Source organism: Ochotona curzoniae, unplaced genomic scaffold (assembly GCF_017591425.1).
Source record: "Ochotona curzoniae isolate NIBS_2020 unplaced genomic scaffold, NIBS_Ocur_1.0 scaffold_2587, whole genome shotgun sequence".
Lineage (NCBI taxonomy): Eukaryota > Metazoa > Chordata > Mammalia > Lagomorpha > Ochotonidae > Ochotona > Ochotona curzoniae.
In genome coordinates this window covers 13,841,412-13,857,611 of record NW_024467096.1, presented here as the reverse complement: position 1 = coordinate 13,857,611, position 16,200 = coordinate 13,841,412, and the positions used below count along the sequence as shown (strand labels likewise).

The following is a 16,200-nucleotide window of genomic DNA, read 5'->3' as shown; positions in this document are numbered from 1 at the left end:
ATGGAAAGAGACGGACCATACTCAGATAACAAGAGAAGTACATGTATAGGCACAAATGCACAGGCAGTACAGGAAACAGCTCTTGATTGAAGAGGCTGCCTGAAAATGAGTCTTCCTGTGTTGATAATAAAAGCTCTAAATTTTTTTTAAAGATTTTTTTTAAATTTATTTGAAAGGTAGAGTTTCAGAGAGAAAAGGAAAGACACAGAGAGGTCTTCTATCTGCTGATTCACTCCCCAAATAGTCACAATAACCAGGGTTGGGCCAGACTAAAGCCAGGAGCCAAGAGTTTATTTTGGTTCTCCCATGTGGGTGCAGGTACCCAAGCACTTGGGTCATCTTCCCATGCTTTCCCAGGCACATCAACAAAGAGCTGGATCATAAGCGCAGCAGCCAAAACTCAAACTGGTGCTCCTACAGCATCCTGGTGTCACAGGTGGCAGCTGTCAGTCCTGTGCAAGGGGTCTGATTGCCTCCCTCAGTCATGAAAGGCTAGGACTGCCAACCCAAATCCATGGTCTTCAAAGGAGGGTTTTTTGGGGTTCATGGGGTGAGGCCAATCATGTCTTGCTTCTGGTTCTGATTGTGCCAGATCTTTCTTTAAGTTGATATGTGAAGTTGAAGTTGAAGTATCTTTGCAACAGTGTCCCCATGAGTTTTGTCTTAATTACTCAATTAATATGACAGGAACACAAGCAGTCAAACTGAAAAGAAAGAAGCTAGTCTCTACTCAGTTTGCTCATGGAAAAAGCTTTCTGGGTCTGAACCACACACTTTTTTTAAGTGTGTGTGGGCAAGCATAGTCACATTAGTGTGTAGACAGATAGTATTTTCATGATCATGTATTTTCTTTCTTGTTGCTACATAAAATTGTACCCAATTGTATATATTCTCTCAACTAGATGTACCATGGTTTAACTACTGTTGGAAATTTAGCTGTTCACAGAACTCCGCCATTATAAATGACTTTGTAATGAAAAACTTTATTATATGCATATTGCTCTTTAGAACTCAAGAGTCTTTATCTCATAAATCCATCTACAGTCCTCACCAAGACTCTGTAAATCGGTGTATCATATTATAGGTGAGGAAGCTAGGGCTGGGGTGCAAGACCCAGAGGTTAAATAGCCACTTGGAACTCATGTATCCCATATTGAAATACTTGGTCCAAGTACTGGAGCATGCCTTCTGATTCAGCTTCTTGGTCATGCACACCCTGGGAGGCAGCAGGTAATGGCTTAAACAGGTGATGGCTTAAGACCTCTCTACTGCTCATGTGGAAACCTGGATTGAGTTCCAGGTTCCTGGAACTATTACAGGCATGTGACTGAGGAGTGAGTCAGAGGAAAAAAACATCTCTCGCTCTACCTTCCAAATAAAAATGAAAAGCAAATAAATTTTTAAAAAAGAGGAAATTAAAGCATGTGATCTTATTCCTTTTGAATTATTTATTCAGTCTTATTTCCTGAAAATATGGTAACTTGTTTAGTAGTCATGAGCTCTTAATTCTGTGTCCTGAATACTTTCTAGAAAGGTTTAATTAATTTCTACTGTTCTTGTGAACGTGTGCCATTTTTATTGCTGCCTGTTCAGCAACGAGTGCAATCATTTTGAGAACGATTGACTAATGTAAATCTTGGAAAGTTCTATCTTAGAATTTGAGTAAGTTCTTGGAGTTCCTCTCAAAATTTACCATAATGTCACGCTTGTTAACTGTGTTTTCTTCCTGTGCATGTGTGATTTGTCTGTTCACATTGATTATTTTGGAAAGTCTTACTCTGCTAATCCTTTTTGACCTTAAATCTACACTTGATCTTAGCCAAAAGGCTGAGAAGTGATTGTACCTTAAATCTAATTAAGTATTTTATAAATATTTAATTTTCATAAATAGATTTATAAATCTGTTAAGAATTAAGTATTATTAATTATATTTTAATATTTTTTGTCTTATTAAAAATATTTATTTGAAAGAGTGGCAGAGACAGGGGGAGAGACTGGTCCGGGGGAGAGCCGAGACAGCAAGCGATGTCTTCCATCTGGTAATTCACTCCTCTAACAGCCAGACAGGGCAGGGTTGGACTGAAGCCAGGAGCGAAGAACTCCATCTGAGGTTCCTACACGGGGACTGGGTGTCCAGGGACCTGAGCCATTAGCTGCTGCCTTCCCTGGCATACTAGCAAGAAGCTAGATCAAAAGCAGGGTAGCCAGGACTGGAACTGGCTCTTAGTGATGAGATGTAGGTTTTGTAAGTGGCTGCTGAATCTGTTTTGCCACAGCAGTAATCTCTAGTTGTAGTGTTTTCTTTGTAAAGAAGTTGTTATTTTCTTGTGGTTGAATCTGTCAAATGTTTTCTTTGCTAATTTTCTACACTGTATGAAAAAGCAGAAATAGATGACACATATAAAAGTATGCTTTCATAATAATTCCAAGAGTAATCCATATGTATTTTGAAAAATTTGGGATATACATAAGGTAACAAAAAAAATTAAAGCATCCATTATTGTACTGTCCTGGGTGGCCTTTCTCCTCTCTCTCTGATTTATGTATTAACTGTATTTTTCCCCTGAATTTAGGTAGTATTGAAATCTATTACACTGATTGAGCTTTCTTGTACCATTAAATATCCTTTGAAAAAAAATTGGGAAATTATCTTGTTTATTTTGGGATTAATCTAATTGCTTTCTCTTGATTCCTAAGCCAAAGATAAAACAGCCTTTATTTATTTATTTTTTTTGAGTTGGTTGATACACACTTCTTGATCCTTGGAGCACATTCTTACCTAGCCTGTCTCCCATTGATCTATTTCTAGTCTCTCTAAACTGTTCACAGATCCAGGGCATTGCGTACCTACAATAGGCAAGTCTCTCTGTGAGCCTTTAGGACCTCCTGGGTTGCACTTCTCCCTCGTGTTAATGTTTAACCCAGCTTCCGCTAGAAAACAGCTGTTACCTCTTTTCTTTATTTTTTTTTTCCTTTGCAGATGTTTTTGGATCATCCTGAGAGAAATGAGCCTTGGCCTCCAGATCCAGTAACGAGAACCTGTCTCCCATGGAGAGTTGTACTACTTCCTGAGGACCAGGAGGGCCTGCAGCCCACAGGGAAATAAATCGCCCAGAGCAGGTAAGGGGCACATGGAAGCTTTGCCTGCAAACCATATTCCTCAGTGAAAAATTGAGCTGTAGCATTTTTCTGCAAGTTTTGGTTACAATTTGTTGACTATAGCTGTGCTGTTTTTTTTTTTTAAACTATGCATTTATCTTATAGTACTCTTTAAGCAATGATCCAGTGAAGGGTTGGGGTGAGTGGATTGACAATTCCACAATCTAAATATTGGATCCAAGTTATTCTCTAATTCAGTTGGCCTTTGTTGAGTATGTGCTCGATATCAAACCCTGGATTTATTTGGTACAGAGCCAATAATGCTGAGTAATTCCTCCCTTTGAGACTTTTCTGTCTTAGTTTTAGTGTTGGCTTGGTTTCCATAGGTGACAGTGTGTGTTGTTTGTGTGTTCTTCCAGAAACATCACCATGGTTGGAAGAAGTCATGCATCTAGTTGTGTTAGTTCTGAAATCCTTGGTGTCCTCTCTCTGTGTCTCAGGTGCTGTGCTGGGTACTGGGGTTTCAGAATGACGCCAAGGGAAGTTCTCCAGCAGTGATTCAGGCAAACAAAACAAGCATTACCAAGCCTGGTTTGTGAGCAGCAGGGAGCAGGGCCCTAAAGGGGCCTAAAGGGGCTAAAGGGAAGGTGAGCTCCAAGGAGGCAGAGCAGAGAAGTGATGCTATATATAGGCAATTGGAGAATGAATGAGAGAGAATGCAGCAGTCCAAATGCCTAGAAGCTTTACAAAATCAACCTGGATGATTAGAAAGACTCAAAGCTTGGTGTATTTTTCCAAAGAATTTGTGGAACAAAGCTTGTTGTGCTTTGCTTCAGTTGGGCTGTATAGATGAAGCTTCTTCATTCTGTCTCTAGAACAACTTGAGCAGAAGAGTGGGTCCTATGTGCCTCTCTCTAGAAACTCCTTCCAGTTGGTGGACTTGGAGACTCAACCCAGGAGATGGTGAGGAACCAAACAGGTCTTCCTGCTCTGGAGTCTTAACAGAGCACACGCTATGAAGGCTGGGCACCCCAGGAGCTTGCAACACTGATATTGGGCTGTCTGTCTGGGGAATCTGTTCTTTCCTGAGAAACTCACCTTACAGAGCAGGTGTGGACAGGAAGCCAACATCTACACTTGATTGATCACAGCTCCTTCCTGCTGTCTCCTTTCACTCACATATATGAAAATCAAGAAAAAAGACGCTCGCCCTGCCCCCATTTTCAAGTTACTCATGCAACTTGGGAAATTACTTCCAATTCCAAAACTTCCCTTTCTGTGATTACAAAGTTAATAAAGTCTGGTTACCTCACAGGGTTAGAGTGGGTCTCACGAATCCTAAGCAGAAGGAAAGGGCTTCCCAAGTGTTGAAACAGAGCGCCCTGGTGATGGCTGGGGCGGGACCGATGGTGAAGCTGGCTTTTCTGCCCCTGTCTGATGGAGCATTGTCTCTGGAGATTCTGATTTTTTAATCCAGTTTTGTCAGTGCTGACTCTACACTGTTCTTCGTCACAGGTCCCTGCCCCTTGGTGGGAAGACCAGGAACTTTTAGAGTTAAACAGATGTAGCTTGGAATCCTAACTCCACCACCGATTAGCTCTTGACCTTGGAGAAGCCTTATGACCTTGCCAAATTTCCTTTTCCTTTTCTTTCTTTTAAAAAGATTAATTCATTTATTCATTAAAAAAAAAAAGGAGTTGGTGGGTGGTAAAGAAAGATCTTCCATCCAGGGGTTCAATCCCCAGAGGATCACAATGAGTAGATCAGGCCGACGCCAGGAGCATCATCCAGGTCTCCCTCCCACATGGGTGGAAGGAACCCACATACTTTTACCATTTACCACTTTCCAAGGTGCAGTAGCAGGGAGCTGGATCAGAAGTGGAGTAGCTGAGACTTGAATTGGCATCCATATGGGATGCTGGCATTGCATATATTAGCTTTACTAGGTATGTCACAATGCCAGGCCCGTCTTCATTTTCTTTCTTTTCTCCTTCCTTCCTTCCTGTCTTTTTGTTTTTCTAACATTTATTTCTTTTCATTGGAAAGTCAGATATATATATATATATATATATATATATATATATATATATATATATATATAGAAAGAGAGAGAGATCTTCCATTCACCAGTTCAGTCCTCAAGTGGAAGCAAGAGCTGAAATTGAGCTGATCCGAAACTAGGAGTCAGTAGTCTCCTTCAGGTCTCCCACATTGGCACAGGAGCCGAAGGACTGCATCTATCCTTATTGCTTTCCCACCCAAAAGCAGGGAGCTGGATCAAAACTAGCACTGATATGGGATTCTGGCACCCCAGGAAGAGAATTAGCTTGCTATGCCACTATATGACCCCCTTTCTTCATTTTCTTTTTTTTTTTTAAGATTTATTTTATTTTTATTACAAAGTCAGATATACAGAGAGGAAGAGAGACAGAGAGGAAGATCTTCCATCCGATGATTCACTCCCCAAGTGAGCGCGATGGCCGATGCTATGCTGGTCTGAAGCCAGGATCCAGGAACTTCTTCCGGGTATCCCACACGGATGCAGGGTCCCAAAGCTTTGGGCCGTCCTCGACTGCTTTCCAGGCCACAGGCAGGGAGCTGGATGGGAAGTGGGGCTGCTAGGATTAGAACCGGCGCCCATATGGGATCCTGGGGCGTGCTCAAGGCGAGGACTTCAGCCACTGCGCCACTGTGCCGGGCCCCATTCTTCATTTTCTAAGATAGGGTTGCCATACTCCCTCCCCTTGTGTTCTGAAGAGTCAGTGTGAACTGCAGGTAAAATATCTACTGTGGAGTAGGCCCTACATACACTGCCACTTCCCTTTGCTTCTAGTTCTGCAGCTGTCACGTGGTCATGTGGTTCATGCTGTTGACTCTAAGAGGAAACTGAATGCCTTGATTTTCAGATATTATCACAAGCCCTGCTACCTCCCCGATTGTGATCTTAGGTCTGAATTCTTCATCTTGTGTGTGTATTTTGCCACTTTCAAAATTTCAGCAGCCCAAGGTAGGAACTCGTTCTAGTTACTAAGTTCCGGGACCATAGGAGATAGCACTTTGGCTAGGAGCCCAAGAACCTCATGAACATCAGTAAAATAGAATCTCAGGTAAGGACGCTGCATTCAAGCTGAATAGTGGTGCCAGTGCTGCACTCTGTCACGTTTCACCCTCCACCTAACCCCCAGGCTAGGGGGCTGCTTCTCCTTCTCTGCTCAGACCTTCTCCTGTCTCTTTGCATTTACCTAGTTCAAAGCCTGTTACCAACATCCTTCCATTTGAATGTCTCAGCACTCTGTGAGATTTACCTACATAGATATTGACTTCCTCAAGATCATCAAGAATAAAGACAAGACTTCAGATTTGTGAATCCCCAGCAAAACACCTTTTTTTTTTTTTGCTCTGATATCTTTAGATGCAGACACCACGGGAAGGCACCTTAGACTGCTTACTGGTAGATTATTGGTCCTCTGGTAAATGAAGGCAATTGCTTTGTCATATTACAGTAAATAAGGCTAGTGATCGGGAAAGAATTTGTTTTCCAAAAGGAAAAGATACTGTTTGAGTTCAAAGTGCTCTCATCTTGCATTCAGTTACACAATAAATTCTGAGAAAACAAAGTGGGTTTTTACCCAGAGGTAAAGGCTCTATTTGCTTTAGTGTAATTTGTTTTCCAGAACTTTCAGCAGTTCAGCACATGATACAGAGGAGAGGACATGGGTTATGGAATTGAGTGCCCTTGGATTTCAATCTCTGTGCAGCCATTTGAAGTCCTAGGCATTCCCTTAATATCTCATAGTATCAGGTTGCTAATGCATAAGAATGGAGATTGTAATTTCATTCTCATGATTTACGACTGGTAATGACCACGGCCTCTTTGGCCAGCACAGGAGGTGCCCGTCATATTAGACCATGATGGGTATGGTGCTCCCTGGAGCTGCACATCACACTGACTCTGGATAGGGTAAAATTGGAAATGGTAAAATGCAAAAACATCTAATATGCCTAATACATTTTTGTTTTAATTTCGCTAATTGGCTACCTCTCTGGCATTACTGAGATTTCCTGTTTTATATCACTGGATTGCTTAGTTTTCTTTTATTTCCCTAATTCCCACCCCCTCTCTTTTTTTTCCCTCTTATTTTCTTTTTAATGAACATTTTTTTTATTATTTTTATTACAAAGTCAGATATACAGAGAGGAGAAGAGACAGAGAGGAAGATCTTCCATCCGATGAATCACTCTCCAAGTGAGCGCAATGGCCGGTGCTGTGCCGATCCTGAAGCCGGGAACCAGGAACCTCTTCTGGGTCTTCCATGCAGGTGCAGGGTCCCAAGGTTTTGGGCCGTCCTCGACTGCTTTCCCAGGCCACAAGCAGGAAGCTGGATGGGAAGTGAAGCTGCCAGGATTAGAACCAGTGCCCATATGGGATCCTGGGCGTGCTCAAAGCGAGGACTTGAGCCACTAGGCCACGCTGCTGGGCCCTTCCCTCTTTATTTCTTATATAGGACACTACACAAACTAGAATGTCATATCATGGAGCTAATGTTGACTTTTCTTCGCAGAAAGTACTTTAAAATCACAGCTCTCAGAGCGGTGCACCACAAATTGAAGGCAAGAGGTCTTTTTATGATTTTTTTTTTAAAAGGATCCATGACCTCTTGAAGAGGTACACTGATCAGGCTGCCCCCTCCTTTGTTCTGTTGTTTTCAATCATACCTGCCTTCATTTATCAGAGGATCACCGCTTCTGGAAGCAGATACTGTATAAGATGTAGTTCCAGACCTCGGCAAGCTCCCAGCACACTCAGGGAGCTAGCCCAAGGCAGGCAGAAGTGACAAGGCTGAGCGTGGTAGTGGTGGAAGGATCCAAGAAGCTTCCGAGGGCTCAGAGATAAAGAGGAGAATGTCTGAGGGAATACTTGTGACATGTAAAGAACAAACTGAGTTTGAATTTGTTGGAGTTGTTTAAGATTGCAGAGTTGGAGGGAGGCAAACCAGGGTTGAAATCTGTCTCATTCTAGATGCATGGATCAGCTGGTTACCTCCCCAAAAGCCATGTGTGGATTTTTGTTGCATCATTTCCCTCCCACCCCCTTGTTTTTACTTTTGTAGGCTCGTTCTCCTGCTCAGAACGGAGTGGCTTTTCCCAACACATCTTTCATTATGATTCATACCAACCTGAAGAAAAAGCTGAGCTTCTTTTTCCTGGTTTTTCTCCTGTTTGCTCTCTTCTGTACGTGGAAAGAAAAGAAGAAAGGAAATTACTATGATTTTCTTAAGTTGCAAACCAAGGTCCAAGTGTTGAACAATCTGGAGAAACTGGCTCTGGGGTCTGGCTCCCAGTCTGCATCTTTAAGCAGCACCCAAAACCCCCTCAGGAATGGCCAGACCCTTAATAGTCCCAAGGGTTCTGCCAAGGCCAAACCAGAGGCTGCTTTCCAGGTGTGGAACAAGGACAGCTCATCCAAAAACCTTATCCCCAGGCTGCAAAAGATCTGGAAGAATTATCTGACCATGAATAAGTACAAAGTGTCCTACATGGGTCCAGGGCCAGGCGTGAAGTTCAGTCCTGAGGCCCTTCGCTGCCACCTCCGGGACCATGTAAACGTATCCATGGTGGAGGCCACAGATTTTCCCTTCAACACGTCTGAATGGGAGGGTTACCTGCCCAAGGAGAACATCAGGACCAAAGCTGGGCCATGGGGCAGGTGTGCTGTGGTCTCGTCAGCAGGATCTCTGAAAGCCTCCCAGCTGGGTCGAGAAATAGGTATGTTCCGAGGTTTTGTTTTTGTTCTCTGAACCTTGAGCGACAGCCCAGGGACAAAGATGCAAGTGTGGCTTGATGGAGCAGGAGTGCATGTGCCTGGCAGTGTTTCCAGCTGTCGGCAATGCTGTAGGGCAGCTGAAAGAGATGGGAGTGGGGATGGAGGCACATAGCGCCTCTATCAGGGAGGATATTTTTAAGCTGTTTCAGGATTGGTGTTCTGAAGATATTTTCATTTTGAAAAAGAGTTTTGCCACTATCAATAAGCAAAAGCAAACAAAACAATAACAATAAACTATCATTGATCTTTGAAAGTATTGAAAACATAGAGGTCTGCTGCACTTTCAGCTTCTGAAAATCTGTTGAAGGAAAGATCGTGTTGTCCTCCCCTAACAGGCAGATCTTCTGCTTTTCTCTTTGATAATTCCTGGAGTGGGAATTCTTAACTTGGGAGCTCTGGACCAACTGTGAAGGGTTTATGAGCCTTAAAATTGTATTCGTGGATGTCTGTGGATGAGGGGTGTGTGTGTAAGACTGTCTGTGGTTTTTCCAGAGACAGAGTTCACAGTTGAGTCTCAGAGACACCTGTGATTAAAAAAAAAAAATTCTAAATCACTGGTCAACATTTAAAGATAGAAGGTTGATCCACATTTGTAGACCTGTGCAACAGACAGCTATGGGTTTGCTTAGAGCCTTTTTTTGCTCTAATTTGGAGAGAATCTATTTTCCATCACTGTAAAATGAATCAGACTAAAACAAGCAAAGTGCAGGAAGCCTTGCTTCTCTGTCAGGCCAGAGGGACTGGAGCAGGTAAAGTTATTGGTCTCCATTTTTATTTCCTTCATGTGACTGCCAGGAAAAATGGTCTCAACCCAAGCACAGGCTCTCAAGGAAGAGAAGTTGACCCAGACTGGATTCTCTAGAGCAGAGAGAAGTGGTGAGATCACATTTTCTACCTCCCCAAACAGGCAGTGTTTACTCATAACAGCTGCTGAATGACCAGTTCTACCTGAATTAATGCTTTTGCCTTTTTAGTTTCTTATTCACTTTGTTTTCAAGAAACTAAATGCATTTAATTTTTGTTCATCCACAATGGAACTAAATTTCATTCTTTCTTCCCCATTTTTGCCACATAATAGCAATGTTTAGGCTATGCCAGGTGGTAGCTGTCCGTTCTTCTTCATACCAAGGTATCATTGCCATGCCTGGTTGAAATTATGTTGAATTTTGACACCTAGCATGAGAACTCTGAGAACTGTAGCTATAGTGTGGCTTTTATGCTAAAGGTTTCTAGTGATTTTTAAATAATCTGTTTTCATTTTTCTATTATTCATTTTAAAATTTTTATATTTTCATTTGAAAGGTAGAGAAAGAGGGCGGTTAGTCAGAGATCTGCTGATTCATTCCCTAACTGATCAATTCATCCAGGCCTGGGAGACAGGAAGTTAGGAGCCAAGAACTCAGTTCAGGTCTACTACTTGAGTGGTGGGCATCCGAGTACTTGGGCCATCACTGCTGCATTCCAGAGTGCATATTAGCAGGAAACTAGATAGGAAGGAATGGAACCAGAAATGTGTGTGTTCCAAGTGGTGTCAAGACCATTGCAACAAACACCTGCCACACCTTGCACTAATTTAAAATTTTTCTGTAGACTGCTATTACAATTTAAAATAAGTACCATGGAAGAACCTTGATCCTGGGATATAATAAGCGTTTGTTCTTAAATGTCATATTTTCTATCTTTTATAGAGTATATCTTCTATGTGTTTACTAACAGGCATGTTAAGGCATTCATTCATTTATTCTTTTTACTCATTCATGAAGTCATTCAACATTACAAAATAAAAGCTTAGAACATTAAAGGGAAATGAAAGGGAAACGCCTTTTATTGAATTCTGAAAATTTCAGGCAGCATGTCAGGGTCTAAGTCTTTCTACTATCTCCAGAATTTATTGAATTTATTCCCAACTATTGAACATATTAGATAATCTCAACTTGTTTGATCTTACAAATAGTAATACTAGCAAAGTTTTGTGTGATAACTTGAGAGACTAAACCTGCTTTTCAATGGGAGTAATACCCATACAAATGGGGGTTGAAAACTCAAATCTGCTAAGTTCTATGACTATTTAAAAATTTCAAAAGTTTATTTGAAAGGCAGAATGAGAGAGAAAGAGAGAGAGAGAAAGAGAGAGAGAGAGAGAAAGAGAATGTTCCCATCCACTTGTTCGCAATTTGCAATGCCTGGGGCTGGACCAGGCTGAGGCTGGGGAATTCAGTCCAGGTCTCCTATGTGCGTGGCAGAGACCCAGCTGTGTGATCTAGCCGCTGCCTCACAAAGTGCTCATTAAGAGAAAGCTGAGTAGACAGACATCGCAGTATAGCAAGTTAAGCTGCTGCCTGTGATACCAGGATCCTATAAAGACTTCACTTCAAGTCTTAGATTCTCTACTTCTGATCAATTCTCTGCTAATGCACCTGGGAAGGCAGTGGAGAATGGTTTAAGTTCTTGGGCCCCTGCATCCTCATGGGAGACCTGGATGAAGCACCTGGCTCTTGCTTCAACCTGGCCTGGTCCAGCCCATGCCATTGCAGCCATCTGGTGAGTAAAACATTGGGTAAACCATCTCTCTCTGTATAGCTTTCCTACTCTCTATAATTCTGCCATTCAACTAAACCTTTAAAAAAGGAGGATGTGAAATGGGGTGCGAAGTTGTGGAGAATTTTTGGGCAAAATTTTGAAATTTATACGTTGTTTTCATAATATGCATCTCCATGAATGTTTGAACAACCCTTGTGTATTATTTCTGATAGAATTCTTATTAGAAATAATGAACAAATAAGACTGTGATTTGACTTAACCCTATGACCTCTTGTGGCTTTTGTGCCATATCAAGTTGTGACCCTTCCTTGAACCTCAGGTTTCTGAATAGAAAGAACTCTTAGATGTTGTCTTGGATGTCACAATGATTTGCTTCCATTGCCAAGTGCCGCTTACTTTTCATAGTACAAAGGGGTAATTTGCACTGTTGGGATAAACTAAATATATGGTAGCATCTTCATTTTTCTGAAGGTCTAGAAATACAGGCCTCCTGGTAACATGAAAAGAATATCTAGTTTGCCAATTGATAAATGGAGCATGAGTGAGCTACTGAGTAGCTCATTGACTCTGCTCACTTGGTGTTAACCTTGGTGCACAGGTGTTGCTGAATGGATTTTAGGAATGTCATGATAGCCTTGGCAATGGTTAGTAAACAAATAATTACTTCTTCATATGAGCTTTGTCTAAGCACCAGACAAATATTTTCTCTGTGTATGATGATGGGTACAGATGGGGAAATATTATTTCCCTGCCCTTGCCTTCTTCTGTGTCTTGCTGTGTATCTCCAGGACTTATCACCTCTTTTGTGTTTCCTTGTGGTTTGTAGATGGTCATGATGCGGTTCTGAGATTTAATGGGGCACCCACAGCTGGCTACCAACAGGATGTGGGCACAAAAACTACCATTCGCCTGATGAACTCTCAGGTAAAAATTCTCCCAAGCAGATAGAGAGTGAGAGAAGAACCACCGTGTGTGTTGTGCAGCAGAATGCATCTACTGGGAGGACATCAGACATGCAGCTTAAGCTTCTTGGTGTTTCTGAGTTCTGGATTCTGCACCGGAGAAGGAGAAGACAGGGATTCCATGTCCCAGCCTGGTGATATGCTCACCAAAATCCCCTGTGAATTTAATCTGCACCCTATAATTTGTCTAATGCCTAGGGAAGCAGAAATGTGTTGTCCCCGTAGCGTAAAGGCTGTAGCTGGACTGTCATAGCAAGAACAGAGAATTCCAGAGGGAGAGTGAGGAATGTTATGAAAAGTCAACGAAATGTTACATGTAGCAGCTGTAAAAGTGTTGTTTAAAAAGCATAAGGTGTCATTGTTAGATTAGGTGTAATTCAGCATTAGAATTTGTGTGTAAACCCATGAATTCCCTTAGATAATTAGCTTCCTTAGGTACACTGAGGCAGTGCACACTGATTTCCCAGTACCAGTGAAATCTTCAGAAACAGTCTTGTCACTAAGTTATCTTAATAGATTTAATTTGTGGGTAAAACTGGATTGCAGATTTATCAGGATTGCACTGGAGGGCTGCACACCTGCTTGCCTCCATTGTGGTGTCTGGACATTTGCCTTGTCCTAAGTCAGCAGAGGAGTTCTGGGTATTTGGGGCAATGTTTAGTCTCTGTGTACTTTGTTAGGTCTTCTAGAAATGAAGTGAACCCTGGACCCCGACAGAAACCATCTTTCAGAGCTGCCCCCTCATAATGTGTATCTCTTCTCTGGCAGGGCTCCCCTCCTGTTCTTTCTCTGTACTTCCTGACTTCCAGGAACTCACCAGCTGGGCAGACTTGCTCCCTGCATAGCCTGGTTTTTATTGTAGGCCCACAACTGTAAGAATATTCCTATAATGAGACTAGGATTGAGGAACTTAACTTGTTTAAAATGGCCACCATCCTGCTTTTTGTTCTTCCTCTAATACTTTCTGCCTCTTAAAATAGAAAGAAAGAAGGAAAGAAAGAAAGAAAGAAAGAAAGAAAGAAAGAAAGAAAGAAAGAAAGAAAGAAAGAAAGGCACATTGTGTCAGTATAACATCCTCTAGTAGTCGCCCATTGTTTTGAGATGCTGATATGCCTATATATCATTCAATCTTACACCTTGGGTTCTTATATCTATGTTGTTTGACTTACGAGGTTTATACCTTGATAAACCCATTGTAAATTGAAAATATTTTTAAGTCAAAATGCACTTCATCCATCTAACCCAGCAAATATCACAGCTTTGCAACATGATGCACCATATAGGAGAGCTCCTTCCTTTCATGAACGCATGTCTGATTGTATGCTGTCCTGTATTGGGATAGAGTTAACTAACACAATAGTATCCTATTGCTAGCCTGCAAAAAGGCCAAAATTCAAAATGTGGAGAATTGTTCTGTAAGTGTGCTACTTTTTAAAAAAATGATTTATTTATTTTTATTGGAAAGGCAGATATACAAAGAGGAGACAGAGAGAAAGATCTTCCATCCTATGATTCACTCCTCAAGTGACCACAACAGCTGAAGCTGTGCCAGTCTGAAGCCAGGAGCCAGGAGCTCTTCTGAGTCTCCCACATGAGTGCAGGGTCCCAAGGCTTTGGGATGTCCTCGACTGCTTTCCCAGGCCACAAACAGGGAGCTGGATGGGAAGTGGGGCTGCCGTTATTAGAACCAGTGCCCATATGGGACCCCGGCACCTGCAAGGCGAAGACTTTAACCATTACTCTATCACACTGGGCCCAGTACACTACTTTTATGAAGTCTAAAGTTTGTATGTTGAGTAAGTTGGTGACTGTATTACTTTCACTGTAGGTAGAAGAAGGAGGTTTAAAGACAGGGATTGATTAAGCATGAGACTCTGGAGTAAATACAGTTAGTCTTTGAAAGATATGCAGGATTTGGAGAAATAGCAATAGGTGTGGGGAGCGGGGTGCTGAAGCCGCTCTGGGATTAGGAGGGGCCGTCACAAGATGGCGGCTGGCCCAGGGCCAGGAGGCGGGGTCGGTCTCGCCAGCAGGTAAATAGGAAGTCACAGGGATAGGCTGATGCTTTTGCTGATTACTGGCCTGTCACGTAGCGCCAGGTGGACCCACAGGGATAAGTGATTGGTGGAGAACAATATAGAAGTAGCCGGTAAAAGCTAGGCAGATGACAATGGACAGACGACAGGATGACTGCGACAGACAATGGACAGACAGACAGATAGATGAAGACGAGAAAGACTGCGGGGCAGGAAGAAGGGTGGCGGAAAAGAGACAGGGAAAGTACAGAAAGAAGAACAGGAGGAAGGGTGGCGGAAAGAGGGCCGGCCACAAAAGCAGGGAGGAAAGCTTAGACCAATGGGGACAGGAGCAGCAGAGAGAAGGATTTAAACATGGCCGCTTTTGGCAATAAGGGATCCGGCTGCGGTTCCAGTTTTTCCCAGACCCTCAGAGGGTGCCTCAGAGCGTGCCTCGTCGTTTTAGTATCACCACTGCGGGGCGGCAGTGGCAAATAGGGACACATTCAGATAGTGGAATTGGCAGGGCAAAAGTACATGAGGCCTCTAGGCAGGTGAACCTGCAACTTCATGGTTGCCTAGACTCTGGCCGGTCTAGAAGTTGGGCACAGCTTTGCCCCATTCTCGTTTTATGTCCCAGTTACAGAAGCTTAGCTGTCAGAGTGTGTATGAGTAACAGGAGAAGAGTGAAAGCTGCAGTTGTTTCTGACTCTTAAGACCAGCTAGAATCACTGAGATTGCTTCTTGGGGGTGATGGCTGAAGTCAAAGAGGAAGGTAGAGATATGAACTACACTACTCTGGTCCTAGGGATGACCAATCTGAACTATGTTCTGGATCTCCATGAAGAGATGTCAGGTAGACCTTTGTATAAATGTGGTTGGAGTTTAAAGTCAGGTCTAAACGAGTTGAGAATTAGTGTGTCATCTGTGTCTGTGTAGCAGTGAAACCATGGTACTGAATGGCTGGACCAGAGAAAAGTGGGTTGAGGAGAGGAGTCCCGTCTAGGAGCTTTGGGTAGCAAAAACAGAAGCAGAGAGTGGTTGTCTGTGTCGGATGCTTCTAAAGGGCCAGTTTAGATGAAGAGTCAATAACATTTGCTCTCTTTGGCAAAAGGGAGGCCCCTGGTGATCCGAGCAAACACTGAGGAGAGAGATGAAGCTGGAAGCCAGTCTGCAGTGTATCAAGTGGTGGCTAGGAAGAATGAAATTGGGGGTCAGTAACTCTGAATCTAATGGAAGGAACACTCTCTTGTGAGAATTGAGGATTTCAGGAGCAGTTTTTGTTCTTTTCATTTCCTAGGATTGGAGAGAATTGAATAAGCTTAGCATTCAGCAGAGGGTGGGATGGGAAGGATCCTGCGAAGATGGCAGAGTGGGAAGCACCCCAGCTTGCCTCCGTACCCGGACAGCCATTGCACTGGCAGAATCTGTCATGTGACTGTTTTGGAACTATGAAATCTGGTTGAGGGTTTGTAAATTCCTGGAGAGGGTTTAGAAGGTGAATTGCAGTTCATTTAAAGCTGTTATCACAGTAGCATTCCATCCCACCCCTAAAGTCTTATGCTGTGATCACTGGTTCCTAATGGCCAATAAGCATATGAAAAGATGCTCAACATCACTGATTGTTAGAGAAAGGCAAATCAAACTACAGTGCAATACCACCTGACTAACATTAGAATGTCTTCTGTGAAGAAAATTGCCATGATTTTTTATTGGTGGGAATATACAATGATAACTTTTATAAAATGATATGACAGTT

The 16,200-nt window shown here is 42.6% G+C and overlaps 1 protein-coding gene across 5 annotated transcripts in view; it reads left to right on the top strand.

Annotated features, from left to right (window-relative positions):
* The window catches only part of ST6GAL1 (ST6 beta-galactoside alpha-2,6-sialyltransferase 1), a 115,714-nt gene that overhangs the window by 89,353 nt on the left and 10,161 nt on the right, over nucleotides 1-16,200 (top strand). For all 5 annotated transcript variants that reach the window (XM_041003091.1, XM_041003087.1, XM_041003090.1 and 2 more), the window contains 3 exons: nucleotides 2,981-3,120; nucleotides 8,211-8,865; nucleotides 12,291-12,388. In XM_041003091.1, the coding sequence (XP_040859025.1) occupies nucleotides 8,262-8,865; nucleotides 12,291-12,388 (702 nt within the window). In that variant the 5' untranslated portion in view covers nucleotides 2,981-3,120; nucleotides 8,211-8,261. The remainder of the gene's footprint in view (nucleotides 1-2,980; nucleotides 3,121-8,210; nucleotides 8,866-12,290; nucleotides 12,389-16,200) is intronic.